The sequence below is a fragment of the Tetranychus urticae genome, chromosome 2 (assembly GCF_039701765.1).
Source record: "Tetranychus urticae isolate SD_2017Ah chromosome 2, NJAU_TeUrti_SD_1.0, whole genome shotgun sequence".
Classification (NCBI taxonomy): domain Eukaryota; kingdom Metazoa; phylum Arthropoda; class Arachnida; order Trombidiformes; family Tetranychidae; genus Tetranychus; species Tetranychus urticae.
The window spans coordinates 20,152,358-20,174,588 of NC_142959.1; the positions used below are offsets into that span (position 1 = coordinate 20,152,358).

Below are 22,231 nucleotides of genomic sequence, written 5' to 3' on the forward strand. Positions count from 1 at the left end.
AGTTGGGATAACTTCTTATAGCTTTTGTAGTTAGAGTTTTGTCACAATAACCAAATTATCCAAACTTTGATATTTTATGTTGTCATCATCTTTTTTACACTGAATTTTGAACAGGTTAAATTTTGTTGAAATCTTGCTCAAAGAAAACGCTTTTTGAATGGTAATTGTGTGACAATTGGACATTGGGAAATGACTGTATCTCCAACAGGTTCAATTATTAATATCAAGATGATTCCCAGACGGAAACAATATATTCAATTCATATAAAGAGGCTGAGATTAGTAAATTGGCTGCAGACTAGAATGACCAAAGTTTGGACGATAACCTACTCATAAATATTAGAGTGATTGCCGTCAGAAATTCACTCACGTCTATTTCAATCAATTGTCTATGTATTTTCACTTGATGATTCATTTTAATTCGCACACCTCTTGGGATTGCAAAAATGGATTTGTAATTGCAAAAGACATTGCATTTGTTGCAGTGAAGTCTAGTTATAACTCGATCAAGCTCAATGAGGACTCAGCGTGAAATAAATAGCTTTTCTTACATTGTATTAATAGCTTGATGTGGCTATAAAAAAGACTCCCATTGTTGACCATAAACTTGTAATGAGTGCTGTTAATCTATTTATTGACTGCAGTAAACTAGATATGCAAAAAAATTTCACTATTAGTCTTTTTCATACGATTATACAATTGTGAAAATGATTATATAATTTGGTGTAATATTATTTACTTTAGAGAAGACGGCAACAGTTACTATTGGCACTACTAACATGATTAATTTGAAATTTGTATCAATTAGCTGAATGGTTCAACTTTAAATGTTAACAAAAGCTACTGGAGGCTGTGACAAAATCAAATGTCATTCAAAGTGTTCAGGAATTAAAGCCAAATGCTCAATTATATAATCATGTTAGTGACCATTTAATCATTTAAACTTGTAATCAATATTGTTTACCGGTGAATTACATAATTAAGGTTGAAAAGCTTATATCCTTTGAAGATTTTCATATAATACATTTTGTATTAAAAAGGTGAAATGAAACAGTATAACTTTAAGTATCTTTGATCATAGATTATCTGAATCTGGTTAACTCTGGTTGTTATCTCAAGTTTTACCTCAAGTCTCTCCGATAACTTCATGAAATTGAAGGTATTCACAATCTCAATGACGATGATTAATCTTAATGATGAATAGGGTCACGTGAAATTAAATTAGAAGACACGAGAATCAACAATTGTCTTAAACTTAAAACGTTGAATCTAGACCTAAATCTATCGGGTTGAAATCTATATCTAAATAGTTCAATTTTTTGGGTATTGCACCCACAAACATCAACTGATAACACATATTTATGGATATAATTAACATTTGTATCGCTAATACCAGAGTTGAGGTTCTATCTAATGTTATCTTCAAATTACACACAAAATGGTCAACAACCTATGAATTGAATGAGACAAATATTTGATTCACTAAAGTTTGATCAAGTAGACATCATATTTTGTTGTATGTTTTGTTATCATGTTTACATTTTGATTGAAACGATATTGTGAGGTTAATTAAAAAAGATTCATTAATAGATATCAATCATCTCTACACTAATCTAGAGTAAGAAGAGACTAATCACTTAGGTGTCTTTTGAAGGTGTTTTTAATAAAAGGTGAATCTTTCCATTGAATGTTAAACCAACAACCAGAAAAAGTTGCCTTGTAAGTCATTTTGAATATTTTAAAATGATTTCGGCTCATTCATTATGAATCATAAATTATCTAGTTTTAAATTATTCGTTTTAATTGTAAATTGTAAGTTTTACATCATTTTTGGGTTACTTGTTCTGACTCGAATTACATTGAAAGATAGAAAATCTTGTGACGATTGTGATTAGAGATGATTTGTTTATATACTGTGATATTTTATCCGCGGTTGGCGTTAATGGTGATAAGTGTTTCCATGGGAAACATTGTAATTTAACTAGAAATTAACTAATTACTTAATGTGACAGTTCAACTTGATGCAGCATAAACATATAAAACCAACTGAAAATCAAAAATGAATTAGTGAAACGAGTTTTGTAAATTTTAAAAAATTTATCATGAATCCTTTGAAAATCGATGAAAAGAGTAAAATTGATAATTCCGATTATTCATCTAAATCTGCATTTTATTGTTTGTTTAACTTGAAAAAACATTTTGATGTAAAATGATTAATCTACCAAAACTTTGTGTTATTTTGCTTCTTAACCTATTTATCAGTAACCAAAGCCGAGAGTTAGTCAAATCAAAAGCCACCTTTGTCCAATTGATATGGGATTGAGATTTGGCTCATGTAGTTCCAATAGTGACTTGAATAGATAATGATCAACTAATAAGTTCCGTTTTCTAGAATCACTTAATACGTTCAATCAATTGATTGGTAATTGGATTGCATCTGACTGGCCATTAAATATTATGCAAAAATGCCATTTGATTCGAGTCGATTAAGAATGTTAATGGATTAAACAAATTTTGATGAAGCTACATAATTATGAGCATAGCCACAATCTACCTGTAACATTATTCTCATAACTTCTTTTCTCTTTTCTCTGATTTTTTAATCTTACAATTAACTATCTACCTCTTTCTGTGATTCTGTCGATTTTACTGTCTCTACCGCTCTTTCCAGAATCATTGAATTTAAACCAGTTATCGCTTTATGTTGATGATGTTAGTTTAAGTGATCAGGGTAACCGATTTCCGAGAGCTGTTAACGTATATTCCATAATTATTTATCTCATTGTCGAAGTCGTGGTTTCCTTCGTCATCACCATAATAATCAAGATAATTTGAGTATTTCTTACACTCCTTCACAATTCACCACTATCTATCTGTCTCACTATCTCTCATCGTTTGCCTTGTCTCCCTCTCTGTTAGTATGTTTAACTAACTAACCAACAATTAATTAGCAGTCTTTTAATCAACACCAGCAAGTAAACACCATTTTTCGCCATTCTTTGTTTTATTTGAACTCTCAAAAGTGATAAATCTGTTGACTTGCCAAAAATCGAAAGATTTTCATCAAATACTTTGATTGTTTATCTACCACCTCATTTAATCGATTATTTCATTGATCTTTGATTCGCCTTGCTAGGAAAACAGCAAACAGCATACAGTAAACAAAGTTTGTTCCTGATTCATTTTTTTAGTTTGTGTTTACAATGTACATCGCAAATGATTACGTTGATATAGACAACAATTACGAGGGCATGTGCTTTGGTAATCTTCTCCATCCACCTTCCACTTCGTCATTTTATTCAGACTTTTTCATTGATCCATCACCCCAGACAGTCTTGGAAGATGTCAAACCCTTCCAAAAGACGAATTCCACTTTCATTGAGACATCTGATAACTATCGATCACCGCGAGTTGGTTCCTCGTCACAAGTTCCATCAACGACTACTGAAGTGTACAATAATAGTGAGACAGATTTTTTCAAAACATTATTCACAGAAAATCTTGACACGATCCAAAATCAAAATCACAGCTCGCCAAGTTATGGTTCGACACCAAGTTCCCCAGTAACATCGCGAGTATCAGATAATCTGAATGTCAGCAGTAATAGCAGCAATAGCAGCGGCAGCAGCATTGGTGGAAATATTAGCTACCGAACAACACCTCTGGCCGATTCATCGACACGAGTCTCCAACAGCAATCCCTCAACGGTAACCATTAAAGAAGAGATTATTGACCCGCAATCATCAGAACCAATTATTCCTCAGCTTAAAAGTGAGACCGGTGGCTCTCTTATAGAAGCAAATCATTGGACATCAACACCACTACCAATGTTTAAAAGTTACAGCTGGAATACTCCTGCAAATGACATATTTCCTAGCCTCTCATTGGGGAACTTTCAATCGTCTGATTTGAGTGAACGATTAGCGTCAACAGGTCCCAATTCACCAGATAACAATGATAAATTAAATTGTGATAGCAAACATTTGAATGATCTTCAACAATACCAAAATCAGCTACAATCACCATTAGAATCACCGGTTACCGATACAAATGTACTGCTATCCAATTTATCAGCCAATTTATCGGATAGTATAAGACCAATTAACTGCCATGAAAACATAATTGACACCTCAACAGGATCATTATTGAGCTCATTAATAACTGAAGAAGCAAATCATGAAAAGGTCTATTGCCATTGGGAGAACTGTTTCACCATCTTAAACTCCTTGGAAAGCTTGGTAAGTGAACAAAAGCTGAAGTTAATTGCTATCGTTACAAGTGTTGTTGAAAACAAGATTGGGACCAAATCAACGACTGTTGAACACTCAGTTTAAGATTATTTAAATGGGAAAATTAAAATGAACTTTGAATATTTGAACAGAATGTAGTATTTCAAAAATATTAAGAAAGAGTTTCTTGTCGCCAAATTCAAAATTATCAATTGCAATCAACTCTAATCTCATTGGTTGGATTTTATCTTACGTTAGACAAGGGGTTTTCTCGTCATTTTCATTTTCTTCTCTTTCTTTGTTATTCTCGTTTTATTAATAATCTAAAAATATCTATCAGTTTAGTTTATCTTATTTTATATTTTACAATTACCATTGTTATTATTATTTATTAGAAGTTCAATATCTTATATTACCTAATTTTGGACTCTATTCCAATCTTCCCAATTTAAAAATTAAATACCGGTGAATGATAGATTTTATTGAACTTACATTGTAACTCTATCTTTTTGCTTATTTTCTTGGTTTTTTTGTGTATCTTGTGTCTTTTCAGGTCCATCATATTGAAAGAGTGCATGTAGATGAAAAAAGGACACATGGAAACAATGATGATTATATTTGTAAATGGTCTGACTGTCCGAGAAATCGTAAACCTTTTAATGCTCGATACAAGCTTCTCATTCACATGAGGGTTCATTCCGGAGAGAAACCCAATCGTTGCACAGTAAGTTAATTTCATTGAGATAATAGATAATCTTTTCACGCATTAATATTATTTTCGCTTGCCAGTGATTAAGCTCTTCAGTTGATGGAAGAATAAGTCAATTAATTATGATTAATAGTCTTTCATTGCTCAACCTAATCTCAGATAAATAGTAGTAATGCCTTTCCATTAGTCACTGGGCTCAGGTTAGTTTCACAAGCTACTATTCAAACATAAAATAAATCTTATAATCGTATGTTGGTTCTAATTAATCTGTGTCTTGTAAAATAGTCAAGCATATGAAGAGTTGTCTCATCTTTGTTGGAACTACGATTACCAAAAAGGTTATGATACAACGTATATTCAGGATATATTTGAAATCAAACATTGCGCTCGAAAAATATTGAGCCATTAGTAAATTTTGATTGACATTTCACTCTAAAGATCTACTTACAATGATATTTTTATCGGATAATACTATTTCAACAAGAACTCATCGGCAGAATCAGGTTTGATATAATACCGTTGACTAATCAACTAATGCAATATGAACACGTTTTTATCTTAAAATCAATTGCTTTTCTCTAATGACGAGAGTAAAAAGTTGGGTTGCATATTGTTATTTTTCCAGGCTTTTATTCATACTGAATTGATTACGTCAAATAAATTGTTTTTTTTTCGCCGATATCAATGATATTGAACTTAAGATAAAAACAGACTCACGAGTTTTTCAAACAAAAGTGTTGATAATGTCTATTAAATTGTAGAAACCCTTAAATTATCCAGATTAACGAGTTCAAGCCTATCCATGTTCAGCTGATTAGTTGATTGCTGATCTTTCTACGAATGCTTAGCTAATATTTTCCAAAGTCGTAACCTTCAACAAGTCCATCATCGAAATTAGATAAACTCGAGCAACAGATAAAATCTCAAGTTAAATAACAATTTGCATGTAGAAATTACTTTTTAATTGTTAATCAAATCTTATGCCTTTCATTCAAATACTTATTACTCTAGTGTTTCCAAATTTTCTCTCTCCAAATTATATTTCTCTTTTAGGTCAAGCAAAGCATCAACGGCAAAGCGTTGGATGATGATGACCTTTAGGCCCAAAGAAATGGGAGAGAGAAATGACGTTCATTGTAAATTGTAATTGTTTAAGTTAAGAATAATTCACATTGATTTTCGTGTCAATCCGTGTTTTATATCTCACCAGGTATGGTTTTGCTTGGCTAATTTTAACCAAAACCTTACACACTAACAACACCATCAGATGTATTCAGACTAATTCAGCTTCGATTCTCCTTTTTCATTGTTACCTTTTCTTGCTTAGATGGATTCAATCAATAGGAAATAGATGATTACCAATATTAACTAACATGGTCTTGATCTAGATCCTGATTTGACTGTCTCCAATTGTTATTGTAACCTTCAATGTTTTCAGGTTACATCAGTTTACTCTATTAACTAACATGGTAACTCATGTTTTTTTACCTCAATAATAGCTGATTATAACTTCATTTTTATCTTTTTTTCTCTTCTATCTTTAATATTGTTCAGCTAAATCAATGATATCAATTTACTGATCAAGTGTTGGAAATTGTTTTTCACTCCAAATGCTCTTGACTCTCTCCTCTCCCGGTTAGCTAAATATACAGTGCACAACAAAAGTTTGGACATTACGTTCAAATCCTCATGAAAGATGAACTCAAGTTTGTGGTCAGATTCTCAGAATTCGTTCAGGTTAATCAACCAGAAGGTGCAAAGATTATCAGAAAATTCATCAAGCCGGAGCTGTTCGAAGGCAGAGTCGATGCAATCTGAGATGCATCTGTGATAGGAAGTAAAATTATCGACAGCGCTGTTATTACTATCTTTTCAGCTTTATAGAGTCCAAACAACACAATTAAGCTACAACTTGAAACCATTTTTGAAATTTGTCTTCGAACACCTCTGCTTGATAAAATTTCAAGACAATTCTAATGATAATATCTAGACTAACTTTCATAAGGATTTAAACATGAAATTGAAATCTCTAATTAGATGATTATTAGCTAAATCCAGAGTCTAGAGCTGTAAATTTTCATGACGCAAAAAAAGCTAAATTATGTATGCGTTTTGAGTGTTTAACCAAGTCTTTATATTATTTAATTAAACGTCAGACATGATGATAGGGTTGATTAAGATTGGATTTAAGAATATTGAATGAATCATTAGATGTATCAAAGTCCTATTTACCTTTGTGCAGATGAATCAAAACGTTAATTAATCCAGTAATGTCTGTTTATTGTATTGATCCAAAGGAAAAACAACTCATTGATCAATTATTCAACAGTTAATCAGCTAAATTGATTGAGAATCACATGAGATTGCTGGATAGTTTAACAAAATGCAAACTCTAAAATTCAATTTCAATGAATAAGTAAATATTAGAAATATCCAACAATAAATGATCAAATTAGATTATAATCACATTCAGGGTACTAACAGATAACAATTAGCCATCAAATTTGTTAATCAATAAAAATGGTTGTTTTGCGGATACATGGGAGTTATCGTTAGATGGATTGGAAATGTCTTTAATATCGCCCGATTGGCCTGCTGTACCGATTACTCCCATGTATTGACTATCTGTGTGCTTAAAAATTATTCATTTTTATTCACAAAATTGGCTAGCTAATTGTCATCTGTCGACCACTCTTTAGAATAGCTAAAAAGAGTGAAAATTAACCATAAAATGAAGCCTTGTGACTAAGTGTTTAAATTGATTAATATTTGTTGAGACTTAAAAATTCAACTTGAATAGCGATTTGGAAAGCGATTTAATAATCATATCCATCTTATTCTGATTCTAGTTTATTTCACTTATTATCATTTAGTTTGAAGGATGTACCAAAGCATTTTCACGATTGGAAAATTTGAAAATCCATTTAAGGTCGCATACCGGTGAACGTCCATACATTTGTACACACCAAGATTGTTGTAAGAAATTCAGTAACTCATCGGATCGTGCAAAGCACCAGAAGACACACATCAACTCGGTAAGTTATCCAAAACTCAAATCAACGAGACAATTTATTCACAAAGACTGATGTATATTCACTATTCCCAATTAATTTTCTAGAAACCATATGCATGTCAAGCTCCTGGCTGTACCAAGCGTTATACCGATCCAAGTTCACTTAGGAAACACATGAAAAACCATTCAAGTGATCTTGAGCCAAAGAGAAAGGTAATTTTATGCATTATCACTCAGCATAGTCAAATATCTGGTTACGTCAAAATTTTGTGCCAAATTACATGAACTGTTCAAAGGAAAACTGTAATCCTGATTTTACAGACTGACTTTCAAGCAAACATTCATTAATAATCTTCGGAAGAAAAGCTAAACCATCAAAGTGATTGAATTCCGAAATCGACTGGTAACATTAGGTAACATTATTAGCAGATAATGTCCAAACACTTTCACTCGAGTGATCCTTAGTATGGCTAAATAGTGAACATTTGGTGACATTTTGTTGATGAAAATCAGATGAAAATAAATAGATCAGCTAACTCGTTTAGCTATTTTCGTGTAGATAGATATTTTAAGATTAATCATGAAAATCTTAAAATACAATTTGAATGAAACCATAACCTAAATGATACATTGTTTAGCAAAAAATAAGTTTACATGGAAAGTGATGAGGAAGAGTTAAAAATAGTAATCATCATCGATCAACCTGCTCATGATCATCAAATAGTTTAAACCAAGTAGACTTCAAATGTTAATCATTGACTAACCTTACCAGAGCAAAAATATGCGTCAGCCGGGAGTCGAACCCGGATCAATTGCTTGGAAGGCAACTATGCTAACCGTTATACCACTGACGCTCTTATGATCAAAAGAGGTTAAAAAATGAATAATATACCCAGCCGTGGGTTCATCTTTTGGTGCTTTTCTTGGTTTCGCTTGATTCATTTCATGTTCACTTTTAACGTTAATAGTAAATTATGAATCTGATAAAAAATAGTTCAAGATGAATTAATGCTGCAATTTGAGAAATTTTATCTTTTTTTCAAGAGTTATTTTTTCTTGGAAACTCTTGAGACTTGATTGTTTTATTTGGATGTTTCATTCATTTCTTGGAAAATCTTAATCATCGATTTCTTTTCCTTTTTGCTTGCTTTTGAGTTGCTTTTTTTTGTTTGATTTTTTTACATTATTTTTTGTCTGTCTTGTTTTGATATTTTGTATTTATGGTGTTTGCTTGGTGTAAAAGTTCAGGGCGATTATTTTAGATCTTGCCAGCAAGAGTTTGGAGCAATCTTTTTGATTGAGTTTCTGTAAACCAATATTCGAGTATACAAGCCAACAGTGTCTTCATCTTCTCCACATTCAGTCCATGAACCTGAAACAATACCCATAAGATATTGGAGCACTAGATAATGTTTTGACCTAACCTACTTCTAGCATTCTCCGCTAGGTGGTGATACTCTAGAAAAATTTTGCAGGTCATTTTACCCCATGGATCAACTTATCTCCATTCCAAACTAAATAGTTAGCTAGTTGAATACAAATAAAGTCCAATATTTGATAATGCACGATCGATGCTTTAAAAAAAGCATTTCGTTAATAAGTTGTCATTGAGTACTATTAACAATTAAGTGGGCAATTCTTTCGAATATCTTGCTGTTATATGGTCTATTATCGGATACTAGATGTATTGATCCAAACTTTTCGGGTGAAGGGTCTATAATCAGGCTTTGAACCAAGCGACTCCTAAAAATCGGCTTATTCAACTGAACACGCTGTAGCACCCAAGAAATCGAGAAAATTTTTAATTTAACTGCGAAATAGCTTCAAGCAGTGTTCATTGTATTGGAATTTATCATTCATTACATTCTAAACTGACTACTCATCTAGCAATGGCAGGTTCAATTCCGTTTTTGCTAACACATGTTTCAGCAACAACCGAAGAATCGATTTACTATGGATTTTTACTAACTTTAGCTTAGAGACAACTTATTTTTGGACTATATTCTGTTGAATTGAGTTCTTGTGTAACTTTTTCATTGAAAATTTAAGATAGAAATGCGAGAGCTGACCAGATTTCCACCTTTGACCGGTCCAAGACCGGCAAAACTGGTCATTTTTTTTGTTAGCCCTTATCTTGGCCTATGCTTTGAGGAATGAGTTTATTTTCCGTCACAATAGCTAATTTATTGTCATGAATGTATATTCCGAAAAAAAACCAGATAGCTCTTTCCTATCACCATTAGGTCAAAACATTATCTAGTGCTCTAATAGTATCGACCGTTTGATCCTTGGTGCATTAGAGGTGCTCCACTGTCTCCTGAGCAAGCATCACCTCGGGTTTTCTTGTTGATTGCGCAGAGATGAGTTGAGGCCACTTCAGGGATACGGTAATACCTTTTCATGCTTTTAGGTATTCCGTTTGACTTTAGGATATAATCTGCTTTAACATCATTACATTCATTTCCTGAAAGTTATGAAAGAAATGATTTGAGAATAATAATGAAAACAAATTTTCAATAATGGTCAACTTACTTGTAAAGTAATCAACATCAACCTCAAGCAAATTGTTACTTGACTTGGCTTTTGGACCAACAATTCCCCAACCAGCTACTTTCAATTTTGATAAACCATCTTCAGAATTGGGCAAACAAATTGGAGCAATAGTTTGGGTAAACTTCACTGGACTTGATAGTCTTAAAATAGCGAAATCATTAGACAAATTTTTCCTGTTGTAATAAGAATCGATTATCACTTGTGAAACACGGCTGGGTTTGGTTTTGTCCGAGAAAGCCTTGTCACGACCAAGGTAAACGTCAATATTTGCCGCTGGTATAATTGAGCCTGAATCATCAGTGACACAGTGAGCAGCGGTTAGTATATGTTGGTCATCAATCAGTGAACCTCCACATTGGGCAAAGGCACCAAGCAATCGATTCTCAAAGCTCCTAATGGATGGAAATCGAAAGAAGTTAAACCATTCTGGTTCATGAGAAGATGAAGCGTCTTACCTGATATGAGCTAACCATGGATACTTGTGAGCTTGAACTTGTTGTCCACGAAAGATTCGACCAGCTGAACCTTCTCGACCGCACTCTAGATTAATTAGAAATGATATTGGGTGTGAATGTGATTGAAGAGTGTTTTGGTGAACGAATTGGCACTTTTGACTTACCACATGCGAAGGTGAAGTTTACTGTGGTTACAGTGAATAGGCAAAGAAGTACAATGAATCTCATGTTGATAGATCGTTTGTGGTTTCTTCAATCAATTAACTGAACCATTGAGTGATTCTTATTTATATGGTAATGATAATATTGTTGTTTGTGCATTTTTTGTCATCTGCTCGTGCTGATAACAACGGTTCATTTAACTTGATTGTCATATTGAACATGTGTTTAACCCATCACCATTCAATTTAAGATTGGAAAAATAGTGATTTAATCAGCCTACAATTAAACAATTGTTTAAATTCACCAAATGGTGCACTGAGTTTTTTGCGCCTTAACATTCATGTAATTATTGTCACAAAATTGTCATTCATTAATTTTGATGATTGACATAACGCTTTAGTTTCGGGAAAAAGAGCCTCAGTTATTTTCCATCACTTTTGGAATTGTTCTGGAAAATTTGATTTTGAACGCTAAAAACATTCAGCTTTTTGAAATAAGATCATTTGAATCATCCAATCGCTTTCAATATCAATAATAGATGAGATTCCCGATCGAAGCTGAAAGCCAATTTTTTCAAAATTTAAAAAATAATACTCTAAATCAAGCTATAATTTAAAAATTATGTTTATTAATTAGATTTTACTAATGTTTGGTTTTGTTTCTGTTTCTTTAGGTCATGTCGACTTACTCTTTGAATTCAAGTCTGGAGGATTTGAATGCCCATGTTAGTAACCTGAAATTGAGACAATCTACAGAAAATTTGGGTAATTTGTTTTCAAGTTGGCCAACCAATGAATTCCGTCGACAACAAAGTCAACAGCTTCAGGCAAATCAAAGACATGATTTAAGTTCCTCTCTTGATTACAATGCTAAACAGAATAAATTTTGGACCAACAACCAAAGAACTGATCAATCTTCTGGTTCTTCAACATCAAACAATCTCTACTCAAATTTATCTTCAACGTCAACCTCTTGTTTCATGGCTTCTATAGCTCAAATCCATGGATTAACTGAAGAGCAAAAGAAGATTCTTTTCCAGGGAATCAGTTAATTAATCAGATCAAATGAAATTAAATGCACTTGATCAATGGAGCTTCTTATCTATTTTGTTGTTTTTGCTTTTCATAGCTAATTATTATGACATGAATATATAAAAAATATTTTTGAAAGCCAACCTTTGTCCTTCTTGCCAATAATTTACTAAACTTACATTTTTATTTACAGCTAAATAGTCGTCACAAAAATTTTGGGATTACTTGAGGAACCAGCTTGAGCTGGAATTTTGACTATGAAACTTGGATGCAAATATTATGAATGTGAGGCATTTCAAATATTAAACAATAGTAATAATGAAAAATAATAAACAATTTTAAGTTAGATTTTTAGTCAGCAACTGTTAGGTCTTAAAGTTTATCACAAATTTAGTCGAATCAGTATTCAATAGTGAAACCAAAGTCTGTTGCACATTCAATCAACTTAACATAGCTGGATCTATAAGAAACAAGTTTTTAGTATTCCTGAATTCTATGAGAAAGGTTATAACACGGTGAATCAATTAATAAATCATCCTAGATTTGGATAAACAAATCAGGAGTTTAAGTTTAAATATGATTCACATTTCATTTTGTAAACAATGCAACGAAATTTTATTAGACTAAAATCCCCAACTGAAGCTGCTGCCATCTATCTGTTATTTAATCTGGGTCATCTATTTTGTAACTCAAATGTAACTGTTCTATGTTGTGTTTTGAATTGATTTCTAATTAGTTTTAATCAAATGCTAAGCTAAGATAATGAAATGATGCTGGTCTTTCAGTATAATGATGTCCAGTGTTTCTCCTCTTCATCCAATTGGTAAATTGGTTGACTCAGGCTCGCCAGTTAGTTTTTATGGCCTCGGTCCATCAAATGTTAAAGAAATATCGCCGTCAGTTAACTGTATCGGTGTAAATCTGTCAACATCATCTCCTCCAGTTTCAACCAATTCTATCGCTAATATAATTGCTTGTTCAACTGCTTCAGCATCTCAAACTTCATCAAATGTTTCCAACACAAATAGTGTATTTAAATCTAATTTTGATAGATTAAAAGCGAATATACCGTATGCTTGGAAAAGAGAGCAAATCAATGGTCAGATTGTTTACATCAGTCCTTCTAACTGTCTCCTTTGGTCACTACAAGAAATAAGTGCATACTTATTGACTGAGGGAACCTGTAAATGTGGCCTAGAGTGTCCAATCATATTAAATGAAGTATTCAATTTTGATCCACAAGCTCCATCGATAAGTTCAACATTAATAAATGATAATAAAAGTGTGCAGTATAATGATCATACCAAGGATATTTGCTACAATGATAATCCGACCAATATTGAGTATCCACCTAAAACCTGTAACCATCGAAGAAGAACTTTAAATAATTGTTCAGGCTATTCTAATGATAGTTATTCTATTATTAAAAATGATACTCATAATCAAAACAGTACAAGATTAGCTGACCACACATCAGAAAACTCTGAAATCGCAAATCAAACTCTTCAACATCAACAACACCACGTTAATTCACAAGTTATTCATCAACAACCATTAACAGTTAATTCTATTCCAGTTTATCGTGGTACTCACCAGCAGTCAATCATTAATCATGGTGTTACTCTGTACAAATCCGGTCGAAATTTTAATAATTCAGAACAGAAACAGTCCCCATATACAATTACAGGAGACTGCAGTCAAACTGCAGAAAATGCACCTAAAAATTTTCAACATCCAAATGTTAATCCATCTTTAACAACCAGCAGCTTTATAAATTGGTTACCAATAAATAATTCTGATGAGAGCCGATTATCTTCTATGGTTAATGAGAATCAATCTAATGTACAGACATTCGCTAATCCTTCAACCTCTCTTCCTGGATTCACAGGTTTGTTTCGTTTAATATTTTGAAATGCAAATCTTTGTCTTTGAAAATAGTTATCAATTATGCGAGGGCAATCAAATTCAACAATGGAATTTTAATATTTAGGTTTAAAAGCTTTCCCTCCAAATTTCAAGCCTTGTTTTTATCTTTTTTTTTCAATTCTATCATAACTATCTCTATTCTATCTCGCAAAACAAAAAAATTGAGCCCATTTAAAGAGCATTTATCTAATTTGCATTTCCTTCTTATCCAGTTGCATGAGTTATATGAATGATATTAATTTAATTTCCAGAAAAAATATAATTATAATCTGTTTTCGTTTTTATAGATGTTCTTTCTGGTATGGGCCTGACCCAGACTCTTATGGATCCAAGCAGTCAAGGAGGAGGACAATTAGTTCAACTATTCAATCCGGTTCAATATGCCTCTGTTCCACCAAATACTGTTACTTTACTTCATCCAACTCAAAATTTGAATCGCAATGGAGCTACTATTATAATTCCTCAATTGATGCAATCTGATCAGCATTCTGTTGTTCTTAATTCATCAGAAAATGTCAGGTCATTGGAACGAAGAAATATTTTACCATCATGCAGAGCAACTTCATTCTCATCTATTCCAATACAAGCTCCTTACTCATTTCACTCTCAACCTTCCGCCTCCTATCCATCATCATCATCATCTTCTACTTCATCACCGACACAATCTTTCGCTGCATCTAGTTCTAATGAAAATGACAATAACCGCGTCCAAACTAAATCAAGATCAATACGTCATCGTAAATTTAAAATGAATCGTAACCAGCATCTTTCAATGTCTGTTTCGGCTTATTTTTGTCATGATCAGGAAACAAATACATCTATTGAGAAATTTACAGAAAAAAATAGCGATGAATCGTCAAGATTAAAATCGGATATTGATGATGAATTCAATTTAGAGGAACAAATGGATTCTCAAGATTGTCTGTACAGTCCTAATCAACTTACTCCTAACTCCGATGACGATAAAAGTAATTTTGATTATGAACGAATCGATGGTGGCTCTCAATGTACTTCTGAGGATATTATGAGAGAGTTATCTACTCATAAAAGCTCTATGTGTAATATTGGTATACAAAGTGATGAATTAATAGATGGTCCGGTCAGTCCGACTAGAATGGATGAATCCAGTTGTTCAGATTCAAGTTTTGCTCACAACCTTCCCATGTCCAAAGATACAGAATATGATTCGAGTCCTCCAAATCTTCCCGAAGATTATGAAGAGAATGCTGATTCAGTTTTAGAGAACAATAGCAATTTCAACGAGAAAAATGTTGATGAACATTTTCCTAGTGACGAAACCCAAGGAGGTGATTTTAATAATAATAGCCATAACGATGAAAATGATAAAATTTCTGGATACCAATCCAACAGCTCTTTAAACAATGATACCTATAAAATTGAGAAAAATTGCAATGAAACCAACATTACCAGTTATATCGATGTTAAAGCTCTTAACGACTGTCAAAATGATAGTGATAATTATCAGAACAAATCCTCTATTTCTACCAAAAAGCTGAACATTGATCAATCTGTTTCTAAAAATAATGTACTATTAAGCATGGGAACAACTGAAGGTTTATATGAAAGATTGTCTAAAACAATTGATGAAGAAAGTACAAAGAACAAAAAGCTGGAAAGATTACGGAAAGAATTACTTTGTTATGAAAATAATTTCGATCAAACAACAGCTCAATCTCCTCCACTTTCACCTCAACCAAGAACTTTTGAAACTGGTGATCTTGTCTGGGGCCAAATGCGAGGCAATCCGTCTTGGCCAGGTAAACTGATTAACAAAGAAGATGCACCAAGTTATAACGGACAGCCTGAGGAAGGAAAGGTAAATGTAAAATGAAAAACTGCGTAATGAAAAATTAATTTTATGCTTGAAAATTAATTTAGGTTTGGGTCAAATGGTTTGGAGATAATTTAGTGACGCAAGTTGAACTCATTAAATTAAAAACTCTATCAGAAGGACTTGAAGCTCACCACACAGCTCGAAAAAAACATAGAAAGTAAGAAAAATTTCCACGAATTTTCATAGTTTGATTGATTGTAACTGATTATAAAAATTTTACTTTTTTTATTGAAGAGGGAAAAAGACAGATTCATGCCTGGACCAAGCTATTCAAGAAGCCATGATGGAATTGGATAAGCAGCAATCATCTTCAGCTGTATCGCCAACAACAAAATCTCATCCACCGACCACTTCATCTTCATTACCATCTTGACCACATCTTTAGCTGTGTTAATTAATATTCTAAATTATGGTTAAAATTATTGCTTTTTTTAGTTTCTATTATTTTGTTTTCGAAGATCAGTTTCAAAATTACAGTAATTTAGCGTCTCTTTTCATTAAAAGAGATTATTGTTGGAGTCTAGCAAGTTATTCACAAGAATCAGGATTTTCTCCAAACTCAGTGCCCAGTGTGAATAATCATATTGCATTTAAATAGTCACCCAGATGGTTTAATTTTTTGTTCAATTTAAGATTATACATATTGTTTTATCTCCACAATTATTATCCAGTTTATTATTTCAAGAGGACAACCAAAGGATTAAAGCTTTTTGGAAAATAACGTAACTCAAAGGATTGTTGTTAAAGGATAAATTTCATTCAACAAGAGCATCTCTTTGTTTGCCTTTTTCCATCACACTTTTAAGTTGTTTTTAATAAGTCACGCCTAAGACAGTTAATCAACTCTTTTTATGAACTTTCATGTTGCCTCTAAATCTCAATTATGAGAAACACAATTGACCCTGGGAAATCAAAAAATACAATCAATTTAGGATGCTTTGCCCCAAATTGCACTTTAAAGGTTATCAAGTTGAATTTTAAATTCACATCTTAATTTACATTTACATTTCTTAGCAAATTCACTAAGTAGGCAAACTCATTCTTAAGTCAGTACAGAAAATAATCATAACCTTGTTTTATCTATCAACCTTTCAGGTGCAAATTTGAGGATTTACATCCTATTATTATTAATATAAATGTTATATAATTATTATTATATATATTATACACATTTCATTTTAACCTTTGTAAATTAACTATCATCTTATCGCTGTTTCAATAGAGCAAATTGTTTGAAGCGTGCCTTAATCATATCTAATACTTTGTATTTTAAGTTGTTATCTGCAACAAGGATTTATATTGATCGACACTGGAATTAATTGATTATTTTCATTTCTGTTTTTTATTTTGCAATTGATGCAGCTTATTTTTGTTAATATCCCATATAAGTTGATTTAAGTTTGTATTTCCGACTTTCGATTAATGTAGTCTATATAATCTATTAATATATGATAAACAATGTAAAAAGCAAATCCCTTATTTTTGTGTGAAAAATCAAGAAGGTTCCAGATGAGTTACATGGAAAATTTTGGCTAGTGAATCTCATGATAAAACCAAACCCAGGAAAAGTAGGCAGAATTTTCCTAATAATTCAGGTTTCTCGAGCAAAACATGAAAATGAAGGCTGGAGGAAAAAACAGAATCCTCATTTAAAAATGAATTTTAAAGCAAAGAGCTCGCACGATTTAGGTATTACAGCTTTGTAAAGCCTCTTGAAATACCTTTGAAATGCAGTTTCAATCAAGCTCAAGTCTCATTACAAGTACATTAACTAAATTCATTAAGATGAGTATTAGAGGGTTTTGCAAATTAGATTAATTCAGTAAATGAAAAAGTCAACCTTAGCAGCTAAATTTTAAATTTTTTATATTATTTCAACAGATACAAAATTAGTCGTCAAGAGAAACATTTTCCCAGCTTCACAATTAACCGAAGCTTATAATTAGTTGATTCCATTAGTGTAGAGATAATTTAAATCCCTGCCTCGTGCACATGAAAAGAGGTGAGATCAGATATGGATGATTAAGATGAACTCAAGGTGGTGAAAAATTTTGAGTGAGAAATGAAAAAAATGACAGCATTTTTGAAAATGAGGAAAATGACGATGAAAGTGGTTAAAGATGATCTTTTTAAATAAATAAGCATATTTTCAGATCACATCCACGACCTCGAAGATTTATGTTAGATGGATCCAAAACTAAATGATAAACTATTAAATTGGCCAATTGATTAAATTAACTAATTAGGCTGAGCAAAAATACCAGCAAATAAAATCAAGCCTGATTGTTTATCGGTCAAGAAGAAGAGGAAAGGTCTATCAGCTTCAAAATAAGGCCCACTAAATAATCCAACTCTTTCAACTAAAGTTGCACTAGCAGCTCCAGCAATCGAGCCATTCTCATTAATTGACATAACAGCTTGGTGGGTAAATTGACTCAGTGATATTGGTGGCAGTGAGGACGATTGGGATACAGGAGTTGTCTCAAACATTGAGGTGAAATCAGCTTCACCTCCAGAAAATACGGATCGTAAGCCAAGAGAATAGCGAAGGATTGTTGTTAAATCAGGCTTGGATGATATGTCAAATTTAGGAATTCGTACGTTTACTTCATCACCTTTTTTACTCTTCTTCATTGAAGCAATTAATTGAGTAAAAGTAGTTGAATTAAGGGATCGCATTAAATTGAAAAGACCATTAGGTGAGTCTTCCAATGGTAAAACCATGAACAAACCAAGCCTTTGGGTTTTGTAGGGAAGTTCAATTATAGACGCCTTTAACCTTCCATCGTTGATTTCACCGAATGCAATTGGTAATTTACCAACCATCATGGATACTCGTGCATTCTGTCCATTGGTCAATTGAAACAGGGAATTCTTTTGCGTTTCTTGCTCATCAAATTTGTAAAGCCAGTCTCCTTTGTAACTTAGAGCATTTAAGGCAACTAAAGCAGTAGCTGGAGATATTGGTGAACTTAAAAACTTTTTAATGGCTCCTTTTGTGGTTTTGGTAACCCAGTCATTAATTTTCTGTATTGGATAACAATTATTATAAGGACAATTAAAATTGTTGTTAAAATTAAACTCTTGTTAACTTACATCAACAACTCCATTGGAATTAAAGTCAACTGATCGCAGTGAAGCTCCATGATAACGTTGAAGAGCAATTTTGAAATTGTTGTTCACAGTCAAGTCTTTGTTGACAAAAATTTGGTTTGCCATAGAGAAGTATTTGATGATCTCATCGTCGTCAAGAAGGGAGTTTACTGATTCACCGAAAATTTGGTGAGTACGGATGAAGGAACCATTTACATTGTTGATACCGTTTGAGGTAAGAAAGGTATCTAAATGTAGAGCAGAGGCAATTTCTGCACGGGTTCGACCTTTAACACCAAGATGAACCATCATTAAAATAGATTGTATACTTAAAGGCGAGAAAACAATGGATTGGAGAAGCTTGGAGTTGGGGTTATAAGCTTCGGTCATCACAATGCTGGACATTAGATCGAATGTGAATTGCATGTGAGATTGGCTCAACAACACTCGTTCATCAGATGATAAAGATGAAGAGCTTGGAGATGAAGATGCTAATTTAATCCCTTCCCTTGGCTTACCAGGAATCTTTGAATTTGCGTGAATGACTGGCACCAACATTGCAAATAGCATCACAAACATTATCGATAAGGATGTGCAAGACGAAAGATTAATCATCATGAGATTGAAGAGGTTCATCGAGAATTGCTGATCAAGAGGTAAACAAATTCAATTTCAGAGTGTAATTTTGAATCACCTAAACAATGAAACACTGAATTAGTCAATATGCACTATGTATAACTTGAACCAGTCGGATCCAGCAATCGTATAATACAATCACTATCAATGATGATGAGACTGGTGAAAGAAGATGAAAAACGAAAACAAAAACAGAACCAAATGAAAACAAAAAGCTGATTTAGTGTTATTGTGATGGCGCTTAGTGATAGAGTTAGCGTTGATGGTAAAATGTTGGTAAAGAAACAAAAATGAAAAGGTCGGATCAAAAAGGTGATTCAGTAGATTTGTGTTTTGTTAATTCAGATGAATTGAATTGCCTCTTTTTTTTGCAGCGAAATAGATGAGCAATTCCGGATTTGGGCGCTGGTTAACTATCTAATGTCGGAAAACACAAGTTAGAGTAACGTTGAGCATTGATTATACAGTCAGTTCCAGTAAACAAAATGGTAAATCTTAACCGTTAGACTAGCAGTAAAACAGCTATACTTGTTGGAACCGGAAGACTTTTCACCGGCCACTGAAAGAGAAGATGATGATGATGATGATTTTGATGATGATATTGATGGTAAAAGAGAAGTCAAGTGAGAAGTAAAAAAGGCGAGAGGAAGAGTGAGAGGATAAGAACATGATAATTTCTTTTCCTTTTTTGTTTATACTTTTGGCTTGTTTTTGCTTTTCCTTCTTTTGCTGCAGCTTCTTTAACCATCTTTTGCTCCTTCTGACTCAACTTTGGCTAATTATTATTATCCAAGTTTACTTTGAGTCACTAACAAGACAGTTTTAAGACCATTTGTTGATCAGACAACAACCTTTACTCATCACACTTTACCTGTTTTCAGATCACTTTTTTTCTGTAAAGTTTACTGATCATCAGCATAATCTTTCAATCTATCCTTCCTTATCTTCATAGGTCCATTGGTATTGAATAAGAAATGAGTAAAGTTCTTGTTGAACCAGTTTATTCATTTTCCAAGATGATTATTTAAGAAATCATTTCTTCTTTTTTAAACTACCATGTTGATTATGTCTTGAAGCAACATTGGATTGAATAAGATTATTTCAAGATCATAATAAAGGTTAACTTGATCGATTATCTTAGTTCATTTAGAGTCAAATACCTTGAAGGATTGAATGAATTGGATCTAAAATAATCTAAATACAATCTGTAGCTTCAATAACCAAAGAAAAGTGAATGCAAATTCACATTTTAGACATTTACATGTTCTCAGGAGATAATCCAACAATTGTAAACATCATTATATTAAAAGGTGACAGTTTATGATCAAAAGGAAAATGTGTTTTCAAGCTTTCAAAGAAAAAGTTTAAGCAAGTTTTGGTAAGTAAAGGATGGCAGAGAGATGATCTGAATTGGACAGGCATTGGACCATTAATTGACTCAATAACTCACAATAATTCCAAACTTTTGCCTCTTTCCCAGGCATCTTTAAACCTTTGCATCTAGAGTTAGGAGTTTTGTTTGCTCAGAAAGAGATAATTACAACAGCATTAACTTTTAATATTTTATTACAGTAATTATACAAAATGTACGATAATTTACAGTGATTCCGTGTTCTCGATTGTTGACCAGAAAGTTTTATAATTCATGTTCGCCTCTTTGACTAATTTAGTTTAAATCCCGTTTATGCCTCAAATAGGAAGAGATTGAAAAGCAAATTAAGGTCATTAGATTCACAAACTCGTAGTGTGCATTTATCATCGATTGGTTCCAATTATCATGAATGATTTTTTTGCTTTTGATCACAAATGATTATAATTTTCTCTAAATAATGGACTTTGATGAAATTATGAATGGATGGAAGAAAAATGCTCAAAATGAAGGTTTAATCAAAATCTGGACGATGGAGTAAAATTATTGCTGACACTTGCTGAATTTAAAAACTGTGTTTGGTGAATTTAGAATTGACGAAAGAATCGAAGTTGATAGAGAAGTAGCATTGGGTTCTTTGTGAATTGAGCTAGCTTTTTTCTGGAGTATCTATGGGAAATGGTTATAAGCGGCTGTTATTTTTTGTTCGTCCAGCATAATCTGAGCTGTTTTTATCCTTGAACTATTTCCTACATAAAAATCAATGAATAGCTCTTAAAAGCACGAAAGTTATTCCAATTCAGTTTAAGATTGGAAATGCTCATGAGCTTGTCCCCCTCAAGCTCGAAATGTTCTCTGTCTTCATTTCTAATTGATTGTAGTTAAATCATCGTAAAAATTGAAATGAGAAAACAAATGAAAATAATACAACAAAAAAGGTTTAATGAAGGTGAATTGAAAGTTAATTTTCTCTAGTCCATTAATATAAATTATAAAACCCAACCAGCCAAATGTTTATTGCATTACAATAATAGCGACAACCTTAAAACCCTTTAACAATAATTTGACATCCCTTACTCATTGATTTTAACCACACTTGGCTACTTAATTACTTAATTTAGTAACTTGCACCGATAACTAGAGTAAATTGATCCAAAGAATTAATTTTCCAAATTTTTACAATCTTTATTGTCGGCGTTTG

The 22,231-nt window shown here is 32.6% G+C and overlaps 4 protein-coding genes and 1 non-coding gene across 5 annotated transcripts; 2 read left to right on the plus strand and 3 right to left on the minus strand.

Annotated features, from left to right (window-relative positions):
* Nucleotides 1-2,961: 2,961 nt before the first annotated feature.
* On the plus strand, nucleotides 2,962-12,294 carry LOC107371012 (uncharacterized). Its single transcript, XM_015938960.3, has 5 exons — nucleotides 2,962-4,237; nucleotides 4,782-4,952; nucleotides 7,811-7,972; nucleotides 8,056-8,163; nucleotides 11,794-12,294. Exons 1-5 carry the CDS (start codon nucleotides 3,203-3,205, stop codon nucleotides 12,169-12,171), a joined length of 1,854 nt encoding a protein of 617 aa, XP_015794446.2. The 5' UTR covers nucleotides 2,962-3,202; the 3' UTR covers nucleotides 12,172-12,294.
* TRNAG-UCC (transfer RNA glycine (anticodon UCC)) lies at nucleotides 8,733-8,804 on the minus strand. The gene has a single exon. It is a non-coding gene; the product is annotated as a tRNA-Gly (tRNA).
* LOC107371019 (acrosin-like) lies at nucleotides 10,215-11,269 on the minus strand. The gene is made up of 4 exons (XM_015938970.3): nucleotides 11,123-11,269; nucleotides 10,959-11,043; nucleotides 10,483-10,895; nucleotides 10,215-10,414 (listed from the first exon to the last, which is right to left on the minus strand). The coding sequence occupies exons 1-4, from the start codon at nucleotides 11,184-11,186 to the stop codon at nucleotides 10,215-10,217; spliced, it is 762 nt and encodes a 253-aa protein (XP_015794456.2). The 5' UTR covers nucleotides 11,187-11,269.
* Nucleotides 12,295-12,821: 527 nt separating the features above from the next.
* On the plus strand, nucleotides 12,822-17,247 carry LOC107371010 (uncharacterized). The gene is made up of 4 exons (XM_015938958.3): nucleotides 12,822-14,039; nucleotides 14,365-15,914; nucleotides 15,977-16,089; nucleotides 16,167-17,247. The coding sequence occupies exons 1-4, from the start codon at nucleotides 12,941-12,943 to the stop codon at nucleotides 16,303-16,305; spliced, it is 2,901 nt and encodes a 966-aa protein (XP_015794444.2). The 5' UTR covers nucleotides 12,822-12,940; the 3' UTR covers nucleotides 16,306-17,247.
* Nucleotides 17,248-17,781: 534 nt separating this feature from the next.
* Nucleotides 17,782-20,411, minus strand: LOC107371017 (leukocyte elastase inhibitor). The gene is made up of 2 exons (XM_015938969.3): nucleotides 19,029-20,411; nucleotides 17,782-18,959 (listed from the first exon to the last, which is right to left on the minus strand). Exons 1-2 carry the CDS (start codon nucleotides 19,659-19,661, stop codon nucleotides 18,171-18,173), a joined length of 1,422 nt encoding a protein of 473 aa, XP_015794455.2. The 5' UTR covers nucleotides 19,662-20,411; the 3' UTR covers nucleotides 17,782-18,170.
* Between the last annotated feature and the right edge of the window lie 1,820 nt (nucleotides 20,412-22,231).